General features: G+C 43.6%; 1 protein-coding gene across 9 annotated transcripts in view; it reads left to right on the plus strand.

Moving 5' to 3' along the window:
- Nucleotides 1-14,489, plus strand: part of LOC100135783 (rtSox23) — a 69,377-nt gene that overhangs the window by 24,347 nt on the left and 30,541 nt on the right. For 8 of the 9 annotated variants that reach the window (XM_090239476.1, XM_036981840.2, XM_090239477.1 and 5 more), the window contains 3 exons: nt 11,407-11,626; nt 13,466-13,574; nt 14,104-14,190. In XM_090239476.1, the coding sequence (XP_090095602.1) occupies nt 11,408-11,626; nt 13,466-13,574; nt 14,104-14,190 (415 nt within the window). In that variant the 5' untranslated portion in view covers nt 11,407. 9 annotated transcript variants of the gene reach the window in all.

Here is a 14,489-nt window from a genome sequence, read left to right on the forward strand (position 1 = left end):
GTAGTCCCTGTGAATCTGGTGATGTTTTTCCCCCTGCTAGTCTTATCTTTCTAACTACATAAATTATTTCAGAACAATCTGAGATGGTGGGTGTCATGGCTTGCTGAAATGACATGTAACAATTTATTCAAATCACACTACAATTCTACATGGGAGGCCCGAGACGAGGCAAGCCCTAGCATTGTCTGAGCTCTTACGCTACAGCATTGTTTAACTCTAAGATTAGATATGGACCCCGGACCTCAACCTCCACACACACCTTAGTGCAAACCAGGCTGTCAGCAGGTCTGTAACTCAATCAGATTCATTCTGCCTTTGTGTCCATGGACACAGAGAGAGGGGTGACCAGTTATATGGTCAGGTGCTTTCTAACTACATAAATTATTTCAGAACAATCTGAGATGGTGGGTGTCATGGCTTGCTGAAATGACATGTAACAATTTATTCAAATCACACTACAATTCTACATGGGAGGCCCGAGACGAGGCAAGCCCTAGCATTGTCTGAGCTCTTACGCTACAGCATTGTTTAACTCTAAGATTAGATATGGACCCCGGACCTCAACCTCCACACACACCTTAGTGCAAACCAGGCTGTCAGCAGGTCTGTAACTCAATCAGATTCATTCTGCCTTTGTGTCCATGGACACAGAGAGAGGGGTGACCAGTTATATGGTCAGGTGCTGCAAAGAAGGACCTAGAAAAACTGCAGCTAGCCCAGAACAGAGCGGCATGTCTTGCTCTTCACTGTGTTCAGAGGGCTAATATCAATACTATGAATCAAATACATTTATAAAGCCCCTTTTTAGATCAGCAGTTGTCACAAAGTGTTTATACAGAAACCGAGCCTAAAGCCCCATAGAGCAAGCAATGCAGATGTAGAAGCACGGTGGCTAGCAAAACCTCCCTAGAAAGGCTGGAATCTAAGAAGAAACCTAGAGAGGAACCAGGCTCTGAGGGGTGGTCATTCCTCTTCTGGCTGTGCCGGGTGGAGATTATAAGAGTATATGGCCATTAAGGCCAGATCAATCTTCAAGATGTTCATAGATGACCAGCAGGGTCAAATAATAATCACAGTGGTTGTAGAGGGTGCAACAGGTCAGCACCTCAGGAGTAATTGTCAGTTGACTTTTCATAACTGAGCATTCAGATGTTGAGACAGTAGGTGCAGAGTAGCATGAACAGGACACAGGTCAGGGTTCCATAGCTGCAGGCAGAACAACAGAAACTGGATCAGTAGCACATCCGGTGAACAGATCGGGATTGCATGCCAGTCTCTCTTGGCTCAAAGTAGAGGAAAGGCTGACTGCATTACTTCTTGTTTTTAGAAGAATCATTAATTTGTTGAAAATTCCAAATTGTTTGCACAGTCAACTTACACACAGCACTGACACACACTTACCCCACCAGACATGCCTCCAGGAGTCTTTTCACAGTCTCCAAATCCAGAACAAATTCAAGAAAACGTACAGTTTTATATAGATCAAGATTCTCCAACTGGCGGCCTGGAGGTGGTTTTATTTTGCCCCCAAAGTTTTCTGTGCAAATTCATTGTTGGACATGACTGTAAAAACACCAGGAAATCAGCTCCAAGTGATCTAAATCTGTTCCCAGCTATTCCCACACATAATAGAAAGACTGTATACAAATGTAATCAAGGTTTGAAATGACTGTTTTAGTCAAATATTATATCTGTTTGGGCTTCTACAATTATCCGCACAAGAAAAGATTGGCCTGCAGCTGAATCTAGTTGGTGATCCCTGATTTAGAGCCATGATTACAACAAGATGGTGCCGGAGAACAAGGCTCACGTTTTACTTAACTAATTGTGTTTTTTTAGTTTTTTTTGTGTTGTTTGTAACTTATTTTGTACTTAATGTCTCTTTTGATCAAAAATAACTTCTGGACATCAGAACTGAAATTACTCCACACGGACTGGCACAATCTTTTTTTTATTTTGGCGAGTCTGACGTGAATGATATACTGCTTTCCAGGGAACAGGCCCAGAACAGGCCCGTCATTTGCATGACAAGAAGGTGGAGAAAAAGGGCCCAGAGAACGGTCTGTCTTCTGAGAATTCGTATGCGATTGAATAAACCCCCAATTCCTTCCATTCTGCTTGCTAACGTGCAGTCTTTTTGGAAATAAATTGATGACCGACGCGGAAGATTAAACTACCAATGGGACATTAACAACTAATATGTTCTGCTTCACGGAGTCATGGCTGAACGATGACATTATCAACATACAGCTGGCTGGTTATACGCTGTATCGGCAGGACAGAACAGCGGCGTCTGGTAAGACAAGGGGTGGCGGACTCTGTATTTTTGTAAATGACAGTTGTAAATGACAGTTGGTGCACGATATCTAAGGAAGTTTCAAGGTTTTGCTCGCTTGAGGTAGAGTATATCATATGCTGTAGACCACACTATTTACCAAAGAGTTTTCATCTGTATTTTTCGTAGCTGTCTACATACCACCACAGACTGATGCGGGCACTAAGACTGCACTGCATTCCGCCATAAGCAAACAGGAAAACGCTCATCCATAGGCGCTCCTAGTAGCCGGGAACTTTAATGCAGGGAAACTTAAATCCGTCTTACCAAATTTCTATCATCATGTTAAATGTGCAACCAGATTAAAAAACAACTCTAGACCATTTTTACTCCACACACAGAGACGCATACCAAAGCTCTCCCTCGCCCTCCATTTGGAAATTCTGACCATAATTCTATCTTCCTGATTCCTGCTTACAAGCAAAAATGAAAGCAGGATCACCAGTGACTCGATAAATAAAAAAGTGGTCAGCAAATGCTGAACTACAGGACTGTTATGCTAGCACAGACTGGAATATGTTCCGGGATCCCTCCGATGGCATTGAGGAGTACACCACATCAGTAATTGGCTTCATCAATAAGTGCATCGATGACGTCGTCCCCACAGTGACCATACGTACATACCCCAACCAGAGGCCATGGATTACAGGCAACATCTGCACTGAGCTGAAGGGTAGAGCTTCCACTTTCAAGGACGCTAACCCGGAAGCTTCAAAGAAATCCTTCTATGCCCTCTGACGAACCATCAAACAGGCAAAGCGTCAATACAGGACTAAGATCGAATCGTACTACACCAGCTCTGACGCTCATCGGATGTGGCAGGGCTAGCCGAGAGCTGCCCAGTGACACGAGCCTCCCAGATAAGCTAAATTACTTCTATGCTCGCTTCGAGGCAAATGACACTGAAACATGCATGAGAGCACAAGCTGTTCCGGAAGACTGTGTGATCACGCTCTCCTCAGCGATTGTGAGTAAGACCTTTTAAACAGGTCAACATTCGGATTACCAGGACGTGTAATGCGATCATGCGCTGACAAACTGGCAAGTCTTCACTGACATTTTCAACTTCTCCCTGTCCGAGTCTGGAATACCAACATGGTTTAAGCAGACCACCATAGTCCCTGTGCCCAAGAACACCAAGGTAACCTGCCTAAATGACTACCGACCTATAGCACTCACATCTGTAGCCATGAAGTGCTTTGAAACGTTGGTCATGGCTCACATCAACACCATTATCCCAGAAACCCTAAACTCACTCCAATTTGCATACCGCCCTAACAGATCCACAGATTATGCAATCTCTATTTCTCTCCACACTGCCCTTTCCCACCCGGACAAAAGGAACACCTATGTGAGAATGCTATTCAATGACCTACAGCTCAGCGTTCCACACCATAGTGCCCGCAAAGCTCATCAATAGGCTAAGGACCCTGGGACTGAACACCTCCCTCTGCAACTGGATCCTGGACTTCCTGACGGGCCGCCCCCAGGTGGTGACACAATACATCTGCCACGCTGATCCTCAACACAGGGGCCCCTCAGGGGTGCATGCTCAGTCCCCTCCTGTTCTCCCTGTTCACTCATGACTGCATGGCCAGGCATGACTCCAACACCATCATTAAGTTTGCAGATGACACAACAGTGGTAGGCCTGATCAACGACGAAATAGTCTATTTCATGGCCAGGTCTCTGACAGGTCTCTGGCCATGTGGTGCCAGGACAACAATCTCTCCTTCAACCTAATCAAGACAAAGGAGATGATTGTGGACTACAGGAAAAAGAGGACTGAGCACTCCTCCATTGACGGGGCTGTAGTGGAGCAGGTTGAGAGCTTCAAGTTTCTTGGTGTCCACATCACCAACAAACTAACATGGTCCAAACATACCAAGACAGTCGTGAAGAGGGCACGACAAAACCTATTCCCCCCCCCAGGATACTGAAAATATTTGCCTGGGTCCTCAGGTCCTCAGATCCAAAAAGTTATACAGCTGCACCATCGAGAGCATCCTGGTTGCATTACTGCCTGGTATGGCAAATGCTACAGAGGGTAGTGCGTATGGCCCAGTACATCACTAGGGCCAAGCTTCCTGCCATCCAGGACCTCTACACCAGGTGGTGTCGGAGGAAGGCCCTAAAAATTGACAGACTCCAGCAACCCTAGTCATAGACTGTTCTCTCTGCTACCGCACGGCAAACGGTACCGGAGCACCAAGTCTAGGTCCAAGAGGCTTCTAAACAGCTTCTACCCTCAAGCCATAAGACTCCTGAACATCTAATCAAATGGCTACCCAGACTATTTGCATTGTCCCCCCCCCTCCCCTACACAGCTGCTACTCTCTGTTATTATCATCTATACATAGTCACTTTAATAACTCTACCTACATGTACATATTACCTCAACTAACTGGTGCCCCCGCACATTGACTCTGTACACAGGTGGGTATCGGTACAGTCTCGCTATTGTTATTTTACTGCTGCTCTTTAATTACTTGTTACTTTTATTTCTTATTCTTACTTGTATTTTTTTAAACTGTATTGTTGGTTAGGAGGTCGGAAGTAAGCATTTCACTGTAAGGTCTACTGTTGTATTCGGTGCATGTGACTAATAAAATTTGATTTTGATTGCATGTAACTCCCTTCTATCTCAGATTGCTCAAGTGAACAGCAAACCTGGTTTTAAAAAACAGATAAAGCAACACCTCACAACGCCTCTCCCCTGTTTACCTAGACATGTTGTGTGTATGTACTGATATGTTGTAATGTTTAAAATGTATGTTTTTCTTGTCTATTAATGTTCTGTATTATTTCATGTTTTTTGTGGACCCTAGGAAGAGTAGCTGCTGCTATCGCAACAGTTGATGGGGATCATAATAAAATACCCCCAAAAAACTCTCTCACACTTCCTGCCACCAACACACCATACAGAGAAAAAGCATCACTCCTTAAGCATCACTCATTACGAACAGTCAAATGAACAGAGTATTTGAGGTGACAGGCTTTGAGGTGTGCAGAGGGAGGGGACTTGAGTGGATTGTAAAGGTTGTTGTCACAGGCATTATTGCCCATCCTCTATGTTCAGGAAGTTCAGACTTTATTAAGCTCATCCCCCCGCCCCCTCATATATCCACCCTATGGCTTGTAATCTGTGGTGTTGAGAACTAGAGTTCCCCGTCCAACACATTAAAAGCTCTGTAAAGCCATTGGTGAATGTATTAGGTCGCTCTCTCTCTCTACTCACTCACACTCTCACTCTCTCACTCTCAGGTTTAGAGCCTTGGCTTCTGGCAGGCAGGTGGCTTTGTGTAGAGACATAATGTGAAAGGGGGAATGGGGGGACCTCTAATCACTATGCACTCTGCATTTTCCCCTCTGTTCCCGGGCCGGTCGGCACATTCCGCTGGCATTGTTATCTGCACTGTTTCCTGCAGCCCGCGGCTTTTGTCCGTCTCTCGCCCATTGTCCCGGCTTCCTTTGTTCCCTCCGTCTAACAATGGCTTTTGTCTCACACACACATACACACACACACACACACACACACACACACACACACACACACATACATACATACATACATACACACACACATACACACACACACACACACACACACACATACATACACACATACACACATACATACATACATACATACATACATCACGTCATTAAAACTCGTTTTTCAACCACTCCACAAATTTCTTGTTAACAAACTATAGTTTTGGCAAGTCGGTTAGGCCATCTACTTTGTGCATGACACAAGTCATTTTTCCAACAATTGTTTTTACAGACAGATTATTTCGCTTATAATTCACTGTATCACAATTCCAGTGGGTCAGAAGTTTACAAACACTAAGTTGGAAAATTCCAGAAAAGGATGTCATTGAATTAGAAGCTTCCGATAGGCTAATTGACATCATTTGAGTCAATTGGAGGTGTACATGTGGATGTATTTCAAGGCCTACCTTCAAACTCAGTGCCTCTTTGCTTGACATCATGGGAAAATCAAAACAATTCAGCCAAGATCTCAGAAAAAAAATTGTAGACCTCCTCCACAAGTCTGGTTCATCCTTCGGAGCAATTTCCAAACGCCTGAAGGTACCACGTTCATCTGTACAAACAATAGTACGCAAGTATTAACACCATGGGAACACGCAGCCATCATACTGCTCAGGAATGTCTCCTAAAGATGAGCGTACTTTGGTGCGAAAAGTGCAAATCAATCCCAGAACAACAGCAGAGGACCTTGTGAAGATGCTGGAGGAAACCGGTACAAAAGTATCTATATCCACAGTAAAACAAATCCTATATTGACACAATCTGAAAGGCCGCTCAGCAAGGAAGAAGCCACTGCTCCAAAACTACCATAAAAAAGCTAGACTACGGTTTGCATCTGCACAAGGGGAAAAATATTGTACTTTTTGGAGAAATGTCCTATGGTTTGATGAAACAAAAATAGAACTGTTTGGCCATAATGACCATCGTTATGTTTGGAGGAAAAAGGGGGAGGCTTGCAAGCCAAAGAACACTATCCCAACCGTGAAGCACAGGGGTGGCAGCATCATGTTGTGGGTGGTATTTTCTGCAGGAGGGTCTGGTACACTTCACAAAATAGATGGCATCATGAGACAGGAGAATTATGTGGATATATTGAGGCAACATCTTAAGACATCAGTCAGGAAGTTAAAGCTTGGTCTCAAATAGGTCTTCCAAATGGGCAATGACCCCAAGCATACTTCCAAAGTTGTAGCAAAATGTCTTCAGGACAACAAAGGCAAGGTATTGGAGTGGCCATCACAAAGCCCTGACCTCAATCCTATAGAAAATGTGTGGGCAGAACTGAAAAAGCGTGTGCGAGCAAGGAGGCCTACAAACCTGACTAAGTTACACCAGCTCTGTCAGGAGGAATGGGCCAAAATTCACCCAACCTATTGTGGGAAGGTTGTGGAAGGCTACACAAAACGTTTGACCAAAGTTAAGCATTTTGAAGGCAATTCTACCAAATACTAATTGACTGTATGTAAACTTCTGACCCACTGGGTATGTGATGAAAGAAATAAAAGCTGAATTAAATCATTCTCTCTACTAATATTCTGACATTTCATATTCTTAAAATAGTGGTGATCCTAACTGACCTAAGACAGGGAATCTTTATTTGGATTAAAGGTCAGGAATTTAGAAAAACTGAGTTTAAATATATTTGGCTAAGGTGTGTGTGTGTGTGTGTGTGAACTTCCAACTTCAACTGTGTATACAGTACCAGTCAATTTTGGGGACACCTACACATTCAATGTTTTTTCTTTATTTTGACTATTTTCTACATTGTAGAATAATAGTGAAGACATCAACACTTTGAAATAACACATGAAAGCATGTAGTAGCCAAGTGTTAAAGAGTGTTAAACAAATCTAAATCTATTTTAGATTTGAGATTCTTCAAAGTAGCCACCATTTGCCTTGACAACTTTGCCAACTCTTGGCATTCTCTCAACCAGCTTCATGAGGTAGTCACCTGGAATGCATTTCAATTAACAGGTGTGCCTTGTTAAAAATGTATTTGTGGAATTTCTTTCCTTAATGCGTTTGAGCCAATCAGTTGTGTTGTGACAAGGTAGGGGTGGTATACAGAAGATAGCCCTATTTGGTAAAAGACCAAGTCCATGTTAAGCAAAGAGAAGCGAGAGTCCATCAGCACTATGATGAAACTGGCTCTCGTGAGGACCGCCACAGGAAAGGAAGACCCAGAGTTACCTCTGCTGCAGAGGATAAGTTCATGAGAGTTACCAGCCTCAGAAATTGCAGTCCAGATGAATGCTTCAGAGTTCAAGTGACAGACACAGCTCAACATCAACTGTTCAGAAGAGACTGTGTGAATCAGGCCTACATGGCCGAATAGCTGCAAAGAAACCACTACTAAAGGACACCAATAAGAAAAAGAGACTTGCTTGGGCCAAGAAACACGAGCAATGGCCAGTGTACATCTGTCCTTTGGTCTGATGAGTCCATATTTGAGATTTCTGCATCCAACTGCTGTGTCTTTGTGAGACGCAGAGTAGATGAATATGTGGTTTCCACCATGAAGCATAGAGGAGCATGTGTGATGGTGTGAGGGTGCATTGCTGGTGACACTGTCTGATTTATTTAGAATTCAAGGCACACTTAACCAGCATGGCTACCACAGCATTCTGCAGTAATACACCATCCAATCTGGTTTACGCTTAGTCCCACTATCATTTGTTTTTCAACAGGACAATGACCCAAAACACACCTCCAGGCTGTGTAAGGTCTATTTGAACAAGAAGGAGAGTGATGGAGTTCTGCATCAGATGACCTGGCTTCCATAATCACCTGACCTCAACACAACTGAGATGGTTTGGGATGAGTTGGACTGCAGAGTGAAGGAAAATCAGCCAACAAGTGCTCAGCATATGTGGGAACTCCTTCAAGACTGTTGGAAAAGCATTCCTCATGAAGCTGGTCGAGAGAATGCCAAGTGTGTGCAAAGCTGTCAAGGCATTGGGTGGCTACTTTGAAGAATCTCAAATATTAAATATATTTTGATTTGTTTAACACTTTTTTGGGGTTACTACTTTCCTTCATGTTTTTGAGCCAATCAGTGGTGTTGTGACAAGTTTGGGTTGGTATACAGAAGATAGCGCTATTTGGTAAAATACCAGGTCCATGTTATGGCAAGAACAGCTCAAATAAGCAAAGAGAGTGTGCCAAGACTGCAAAGCTGTCAAGGCAAAGTGTGGCTACTTTGAAGAATCCAAAATATATTTTGATTTATTTAACACTTTTATTGGTTACTACGTGATTCCATATGTGTTAATTGATAGTTTAGATTTATTCACTATTATTATACAATTTAGAAAATAGTCAAAATAAAGAAAAACCCTTGAATGAAATGTTTGACTGGTACTGTATACAGTGAGGCAAACAAGTATTTGGTCAGCCACCAATTGTGCAAGTTCTCCCACTTAAAAAGATGAGAGGCCTGTAATTTTCATCATAGGTACACTTCAACTATGACAGACAAAATGAGAAAAAAATAAATATACATTTTTAATGAATTTATTAGCAAATTATGGTGGAAAATAAGTATTTGGTCACCTACAAACAAGCAAGATTTCTGGCTCTCACAGACCTGTAACTTCTTCTTTGTCCTCCACTTGTTACCTGTATTAATGGAACCTGTTTGAACTTGTGATCAGTATAAAAGACACCTGTCCACAACCTCAAACACTCACACTCCAAACTCCACTATGGCCAAGACCAAAGAGCTGTCAAAGGACACCAGAAACAAAATTGTAGACCTGCACCAGGCTGGGAAGACTGAATCTGCAATAGGTAAGCAGCTTGGTTTGAAGAAATCAACTGTGGGAGCAATTATTAGGAAATGGAAGACCTACAAGACCACTGATAATCTCCCTCGATCTGGGACTCCACGCAAGATCTCACCCCGTGGGGTCAAATGATCACAAGAACGGTGAGCAAAAATCCAAGAACCACACGAGGGGACCTAGTGAATGACCTGCAGAGAGCTGGGACCAAAGTAACAAAGCCTACCATCAGTAACACACTACGCCGCCAGGGACTCAAATCCTGCAGTGCCAGACATGTCCCCCTGCTTAAGCCAGTACATGTCCAGGCCCGTCTGAAGTTTGCTAGAGAGCATTTGGATGATCCAGAAGAAGATTGGGAGAATGTCATATGGTCAGATGAAACCAAAATATAACTTTTTGGTAAAAACTCAACTCGTTGTGTTTGGAGGACAAAGAATGCTGAGTTGCACCCAAAGAACACCATACCTACTGTGAAGCATGGGGGTGGAAACAGCATGCTTTGGGGCTGTTTTTCTGCAAAGGGACCAGGACGACTGATCCGTGTAAAGGAAAGAATGAATGGGGCCATGTATCGTGAGATTTTGAGTGAAAACCTCCTTCCATCAGCAAGGGCATTGAAGATGAAACGTGGCTGGGTCTTTCAGCATGACAATGATCCCAAACACACCGCCCGGGCAACGAAGGAGTGGCTTCGTAAGAAGCATTTCAAGGTCCTGGATTGGCCTAGCCAGTCTCCAGATCTCAACCTCATAGAAAATCTTTGGAGGGAGTTGGAACCTGTACAGCCCCAAAACATCACTGCTCTAGAGGAGATCTGCATGGAGGAATGGGCCAAAATACCAGCAACAGTGTGTGAAAACCTTGTGAAGACTTACAGAAAACGTTTGACTTCTGTCATTGCCAACAAAGGGTATATAATAAAGTTTTGAGAAACTTTTGTTAATGACCAAATACTTATTTTCCACCATCATTTGCAAATAAATTCATTAAAAATCCTACAATGTGATTTTCTGGATTTTTTTTCTCATTTTGTCTGTCATAGTTGAAGTGTACCTATGATGAAAATTACAGGCCTCATCTTTTTAAGTGGGAGAACTTGCACAATTGGTGGCTGACTAAATACTTTTTTGCCCCACTGTATATGTGCACTTTCGCCCTGTGTGTTCTGTTTGTTTTGTTCTCCTGTTTGTTTTGTTCTCCTGTCTGGCATGCTTTCTTTCCTCCTGCAGCGGAGGAGGGGGAAAAAACACAGCTGAAGTCGGAGAATTTTAGAGTTCATTAAGGTTCAACCTCTCTCTCTAGCTGCTCTCTCCACCTGACTACACTCATCTCTCTCTTTCTGTCTTTTGTTTCTCTCTCTCTTTATGCTTGTGGGTGTGTATGTGTGATGTGCAGTCTTTACCTTGTCATGATTAACTTTCCCTGACACCTACAATGTCTCCCAGACTAGAAGCTAGGATTTCAAGCTAAAGGTACAGTTGTGTTTATTCACAGTATGTCCTCTGTTCCCTATGCAAAGCAGTGGCCATATACACACCCACACCTAAAGTTCAGAGACCCAGAGATAGTCACACCTGGAAAGGCTTATGGTCTCATTACAGCTATTACAGACAGATAAAGGTGATCACACTGTGTGTGTGGTCAGCTCCAGATGTGCAGTAAAGTTAATGCAGTAATGAACTACCTATTCACCTGTACTATTATTCACTCTTTTCCCTTTTCCCACCAGAATGGTTGAGCCCAGTCCCCCAGCGTTGCATCTCCATGCCAACGGTGATGTCAGCATGGTGGGCATTGGTGTGAAGCAGGAGGAGGAGGAGTCTGGAGGGGAAGGGGGAGGGGCCAAAGCTGAGCCATGCTCCTCTCCTGCCTGTGATTGGTCAGGACATCAGCCAATGGCGAGACCGGAGTCTAGACAGCTGACTCCTCCCCTCTCCCGCTCACCCTCAGTAAGAGAGAAACTCCTCCCATTTCTATATTTTAATCTATTATTTTGTTTATCTAGGTGTGCTGTTCACCCTGTTAGTCCCCACCTATACAGTTGTTGCCAAAAGTTTTGAGAATGACACAAATATTAATTTTCACAAAGTCTGCTGCCTCAGTTTCTATGATGACAATTTGCATATACTCCAGAATGTTATGAAGAGTGATCAGATGAATTGCAATTAATTGTAAAGTCACTCTTTGCCATGCAAATGAACTGAATTTCAGCCCCTCCACAAAAGGACCAGCTGACATCATATCAAAGATTCTCTTGTTAACACAGGTGTGAGTGTTGACGAGGACAAGGCTGGAGATCACTCTGTCATGCTGATTGAGTTCGAGTAACAGACTGGAAGCTTCAAAAGGAGGGTGGTGCTTGGAGTCATTGTTTTTTCTCTGTCAACCATGGCACGTGTTTCCTTGCAGGTAACCGTCATCATTGCTTGATTAAGATTGCACCTTAATCAACCATTTATCGGATCATCAAGAACTTCAAGGAGAGCGGTTCAATTGTTGTGAAGAAGGCTTCGGGGAGCCCAAGAAAGTCCAGCAAGCGTCAGGACCGTCTCCTAAAGTTGATTCAGCTGCGGGATTGGGGCACCACCAGTACAGAGCTTGCTCAAGAATGGCAGCAGCAGTCTCCCATCTACACTCACAGTGAGGCGAAGACTTTTGGAGGATGGCCTGGTGTCAAGAAGGGCAGCAAAGAAGCCACTTATCTTCAGGGATAAGTTTGGGGCATCCGGAAAAAAGCTTGTCCGGAGAAGACAAGGTGAGCGCTACCATCAGTCCTGTGTCATGCCAACAGTAAAGCATCCTGAGACTATTCATGTGTGGGGTTGCATCTCAGCCAAGGTAGTGGGCTCACTCACAATTTTGCCTAAGAACACAGCCATGAATAAAGAATGGTACCAACACATCCTCCGAGATCAACTTCTCCCAACCATCCAGGAACAGTTTGGTGACGAACAATGCCATTTCCAGCATGATGGAGCCATAAGGCAAAAGTGCTAACTAAGTGTGTTGGGGGAACAAAACATTGATATTTTGGGTCCATGGCCAGGAAACTCCCCAGACCTCTATCCAATTGAGAACTTGTGGTCAATCCTCAAGAGGCGGGTGGACAAACAAAAACCCACAAATTATGACAAACTCCAAGCATTTATTATGCTAGAATGGGCTGCCATCAGTCAGGATGTGGCCCCGAAGTTAATTGACAGCATGCCAGGGCGGATTGCAGAGGTCTTGAAAAAGAAGGGTCAACACTGCAAATATTGACTCTTTGCATCAACTTCATGTAATTGTCAATAAAAGCCGTTGACACTTATGAAATGCTTGTAATTATACTTCAGTATTCCATAGTAATATCTGACAAAAATATCTAAAGACACTGATGCAGCAAACTTTGGAAATTAAAATTTGTGTCATTCTCAAAACTTTTGGCCACGACTGTAGACACTTACACAGATCAGGTTGTAGTATGCTTATCAAAGGCTGGCTTGCTACAGTCTGTTAGCTTTCTAAACGCACAGCCAGACAGTAGGATTGTTGAGCGTTTGCCGGATGAGAGTACTTAGCACCTCTAAACAGATTGCTTTCCGTAATTTGCAAAACAAGTTCAAACCGGTTCTGCATATAGAAATGGGCAAAAATGATGGCCATCAGTCGCTCACCGGTGGGTGGTCTCTAACACACTGCTCCGACAGCAAGTGAACAAATGGCGATTGAACAGCCCCCTTCTGTACAGACTGACAATTGTTCTGGTAAGTTTTCTCCTTAACCCTGTTTTTCCCTGTCCTTGGTAGGAGGGCTCTCTGGGTAAGGAACAGTTTCAGAGTCCTGTGGGGATGAAGGGGGGCAACAGGGGGTCCGACCACCGACCAGAGGGACACAAGCAGCCCACTGTCAGCGAAGGTATGGTACACCTCGTCAGCTCCCCAGTGTAATATGTTTATAATCATTACATTGCTCTTTGGAGATCTCTCCTGAACATTGATAGAGGTAAATGTGAAGGATTTTCAGTTCACATTAAGACTGAGGAGGCTAGATGATTTTACCGTAGCTCTCAGTATGCTCAAGTTTGTGCTCCTAATCATTGGCTACAGGATTACATTGAATTTCAAATGTCTGTTTTTCTTATTTGAGAGAGTTTACACAATGTACTTTCCTATTGAAATCCTGAAAGTAGCAGACCTTGAGATTTGTTTTGAAATATTGATTCAAACGCATGTGTGAACTCACTCACTCACTCACTCACTCACTCACTCACTCACTCACTCACTCACTCAGTCACTCACTCACTCACTCACTCACTCACTCACTCACTCACTCACTCAACATGCACGCACCCCAGACACATGCACACACACCACTTAACTCTGTCTGTTCATATAATATGGCGACTGAACAACAAAGTAAAAACTCATCCATGTCCTGTTGGCAGTCATGCCCACCATAGAGAAGCTGCTGAGTGTCGACTGGAGGGAGAAACTTCTGGAAAAAAGCTTCCTGGGAGGCAATCACTTGAAAGGTGAGCTCTCACCCCTTTACCCCTAAGCCCTGACCTCTCATCTTTACCTCTCATCCTTTTACCCCTGACCCCTTTACTGCTAATCCCTGACCCGTCATCTATACCGTCCATCAGTGCTCTGTCTTACCTGTCTCTCTCCACCTGTCTGTCAGTCTCTGCCTGCCTGTCTCTATATCGAATGGTCTCTATGTATAATCATGTTTGTACTCATCTCTCTCTAACCACAGTTTTCATGAGTGTAAAGTCATGCCATATACAAAAATCACGACAAGTGTGATGGAAACAGAAAGTGGCAGTAC

This window comes from Oncorhynchus mykiss, chromosome 7 (genome assembly GCF_057628025.1).
Source record: "Oncorhynchus mykiss isolate SJ-2025 chromosome 7, ASM5762802v1, whole genome shotgun sequence".
NCBI lineage: Eukaryota > Metazoa > Chordata > Actinopteri > Salmoniformes > Salmonidae > Oncorhynchus > Oncorhynchus mykiss.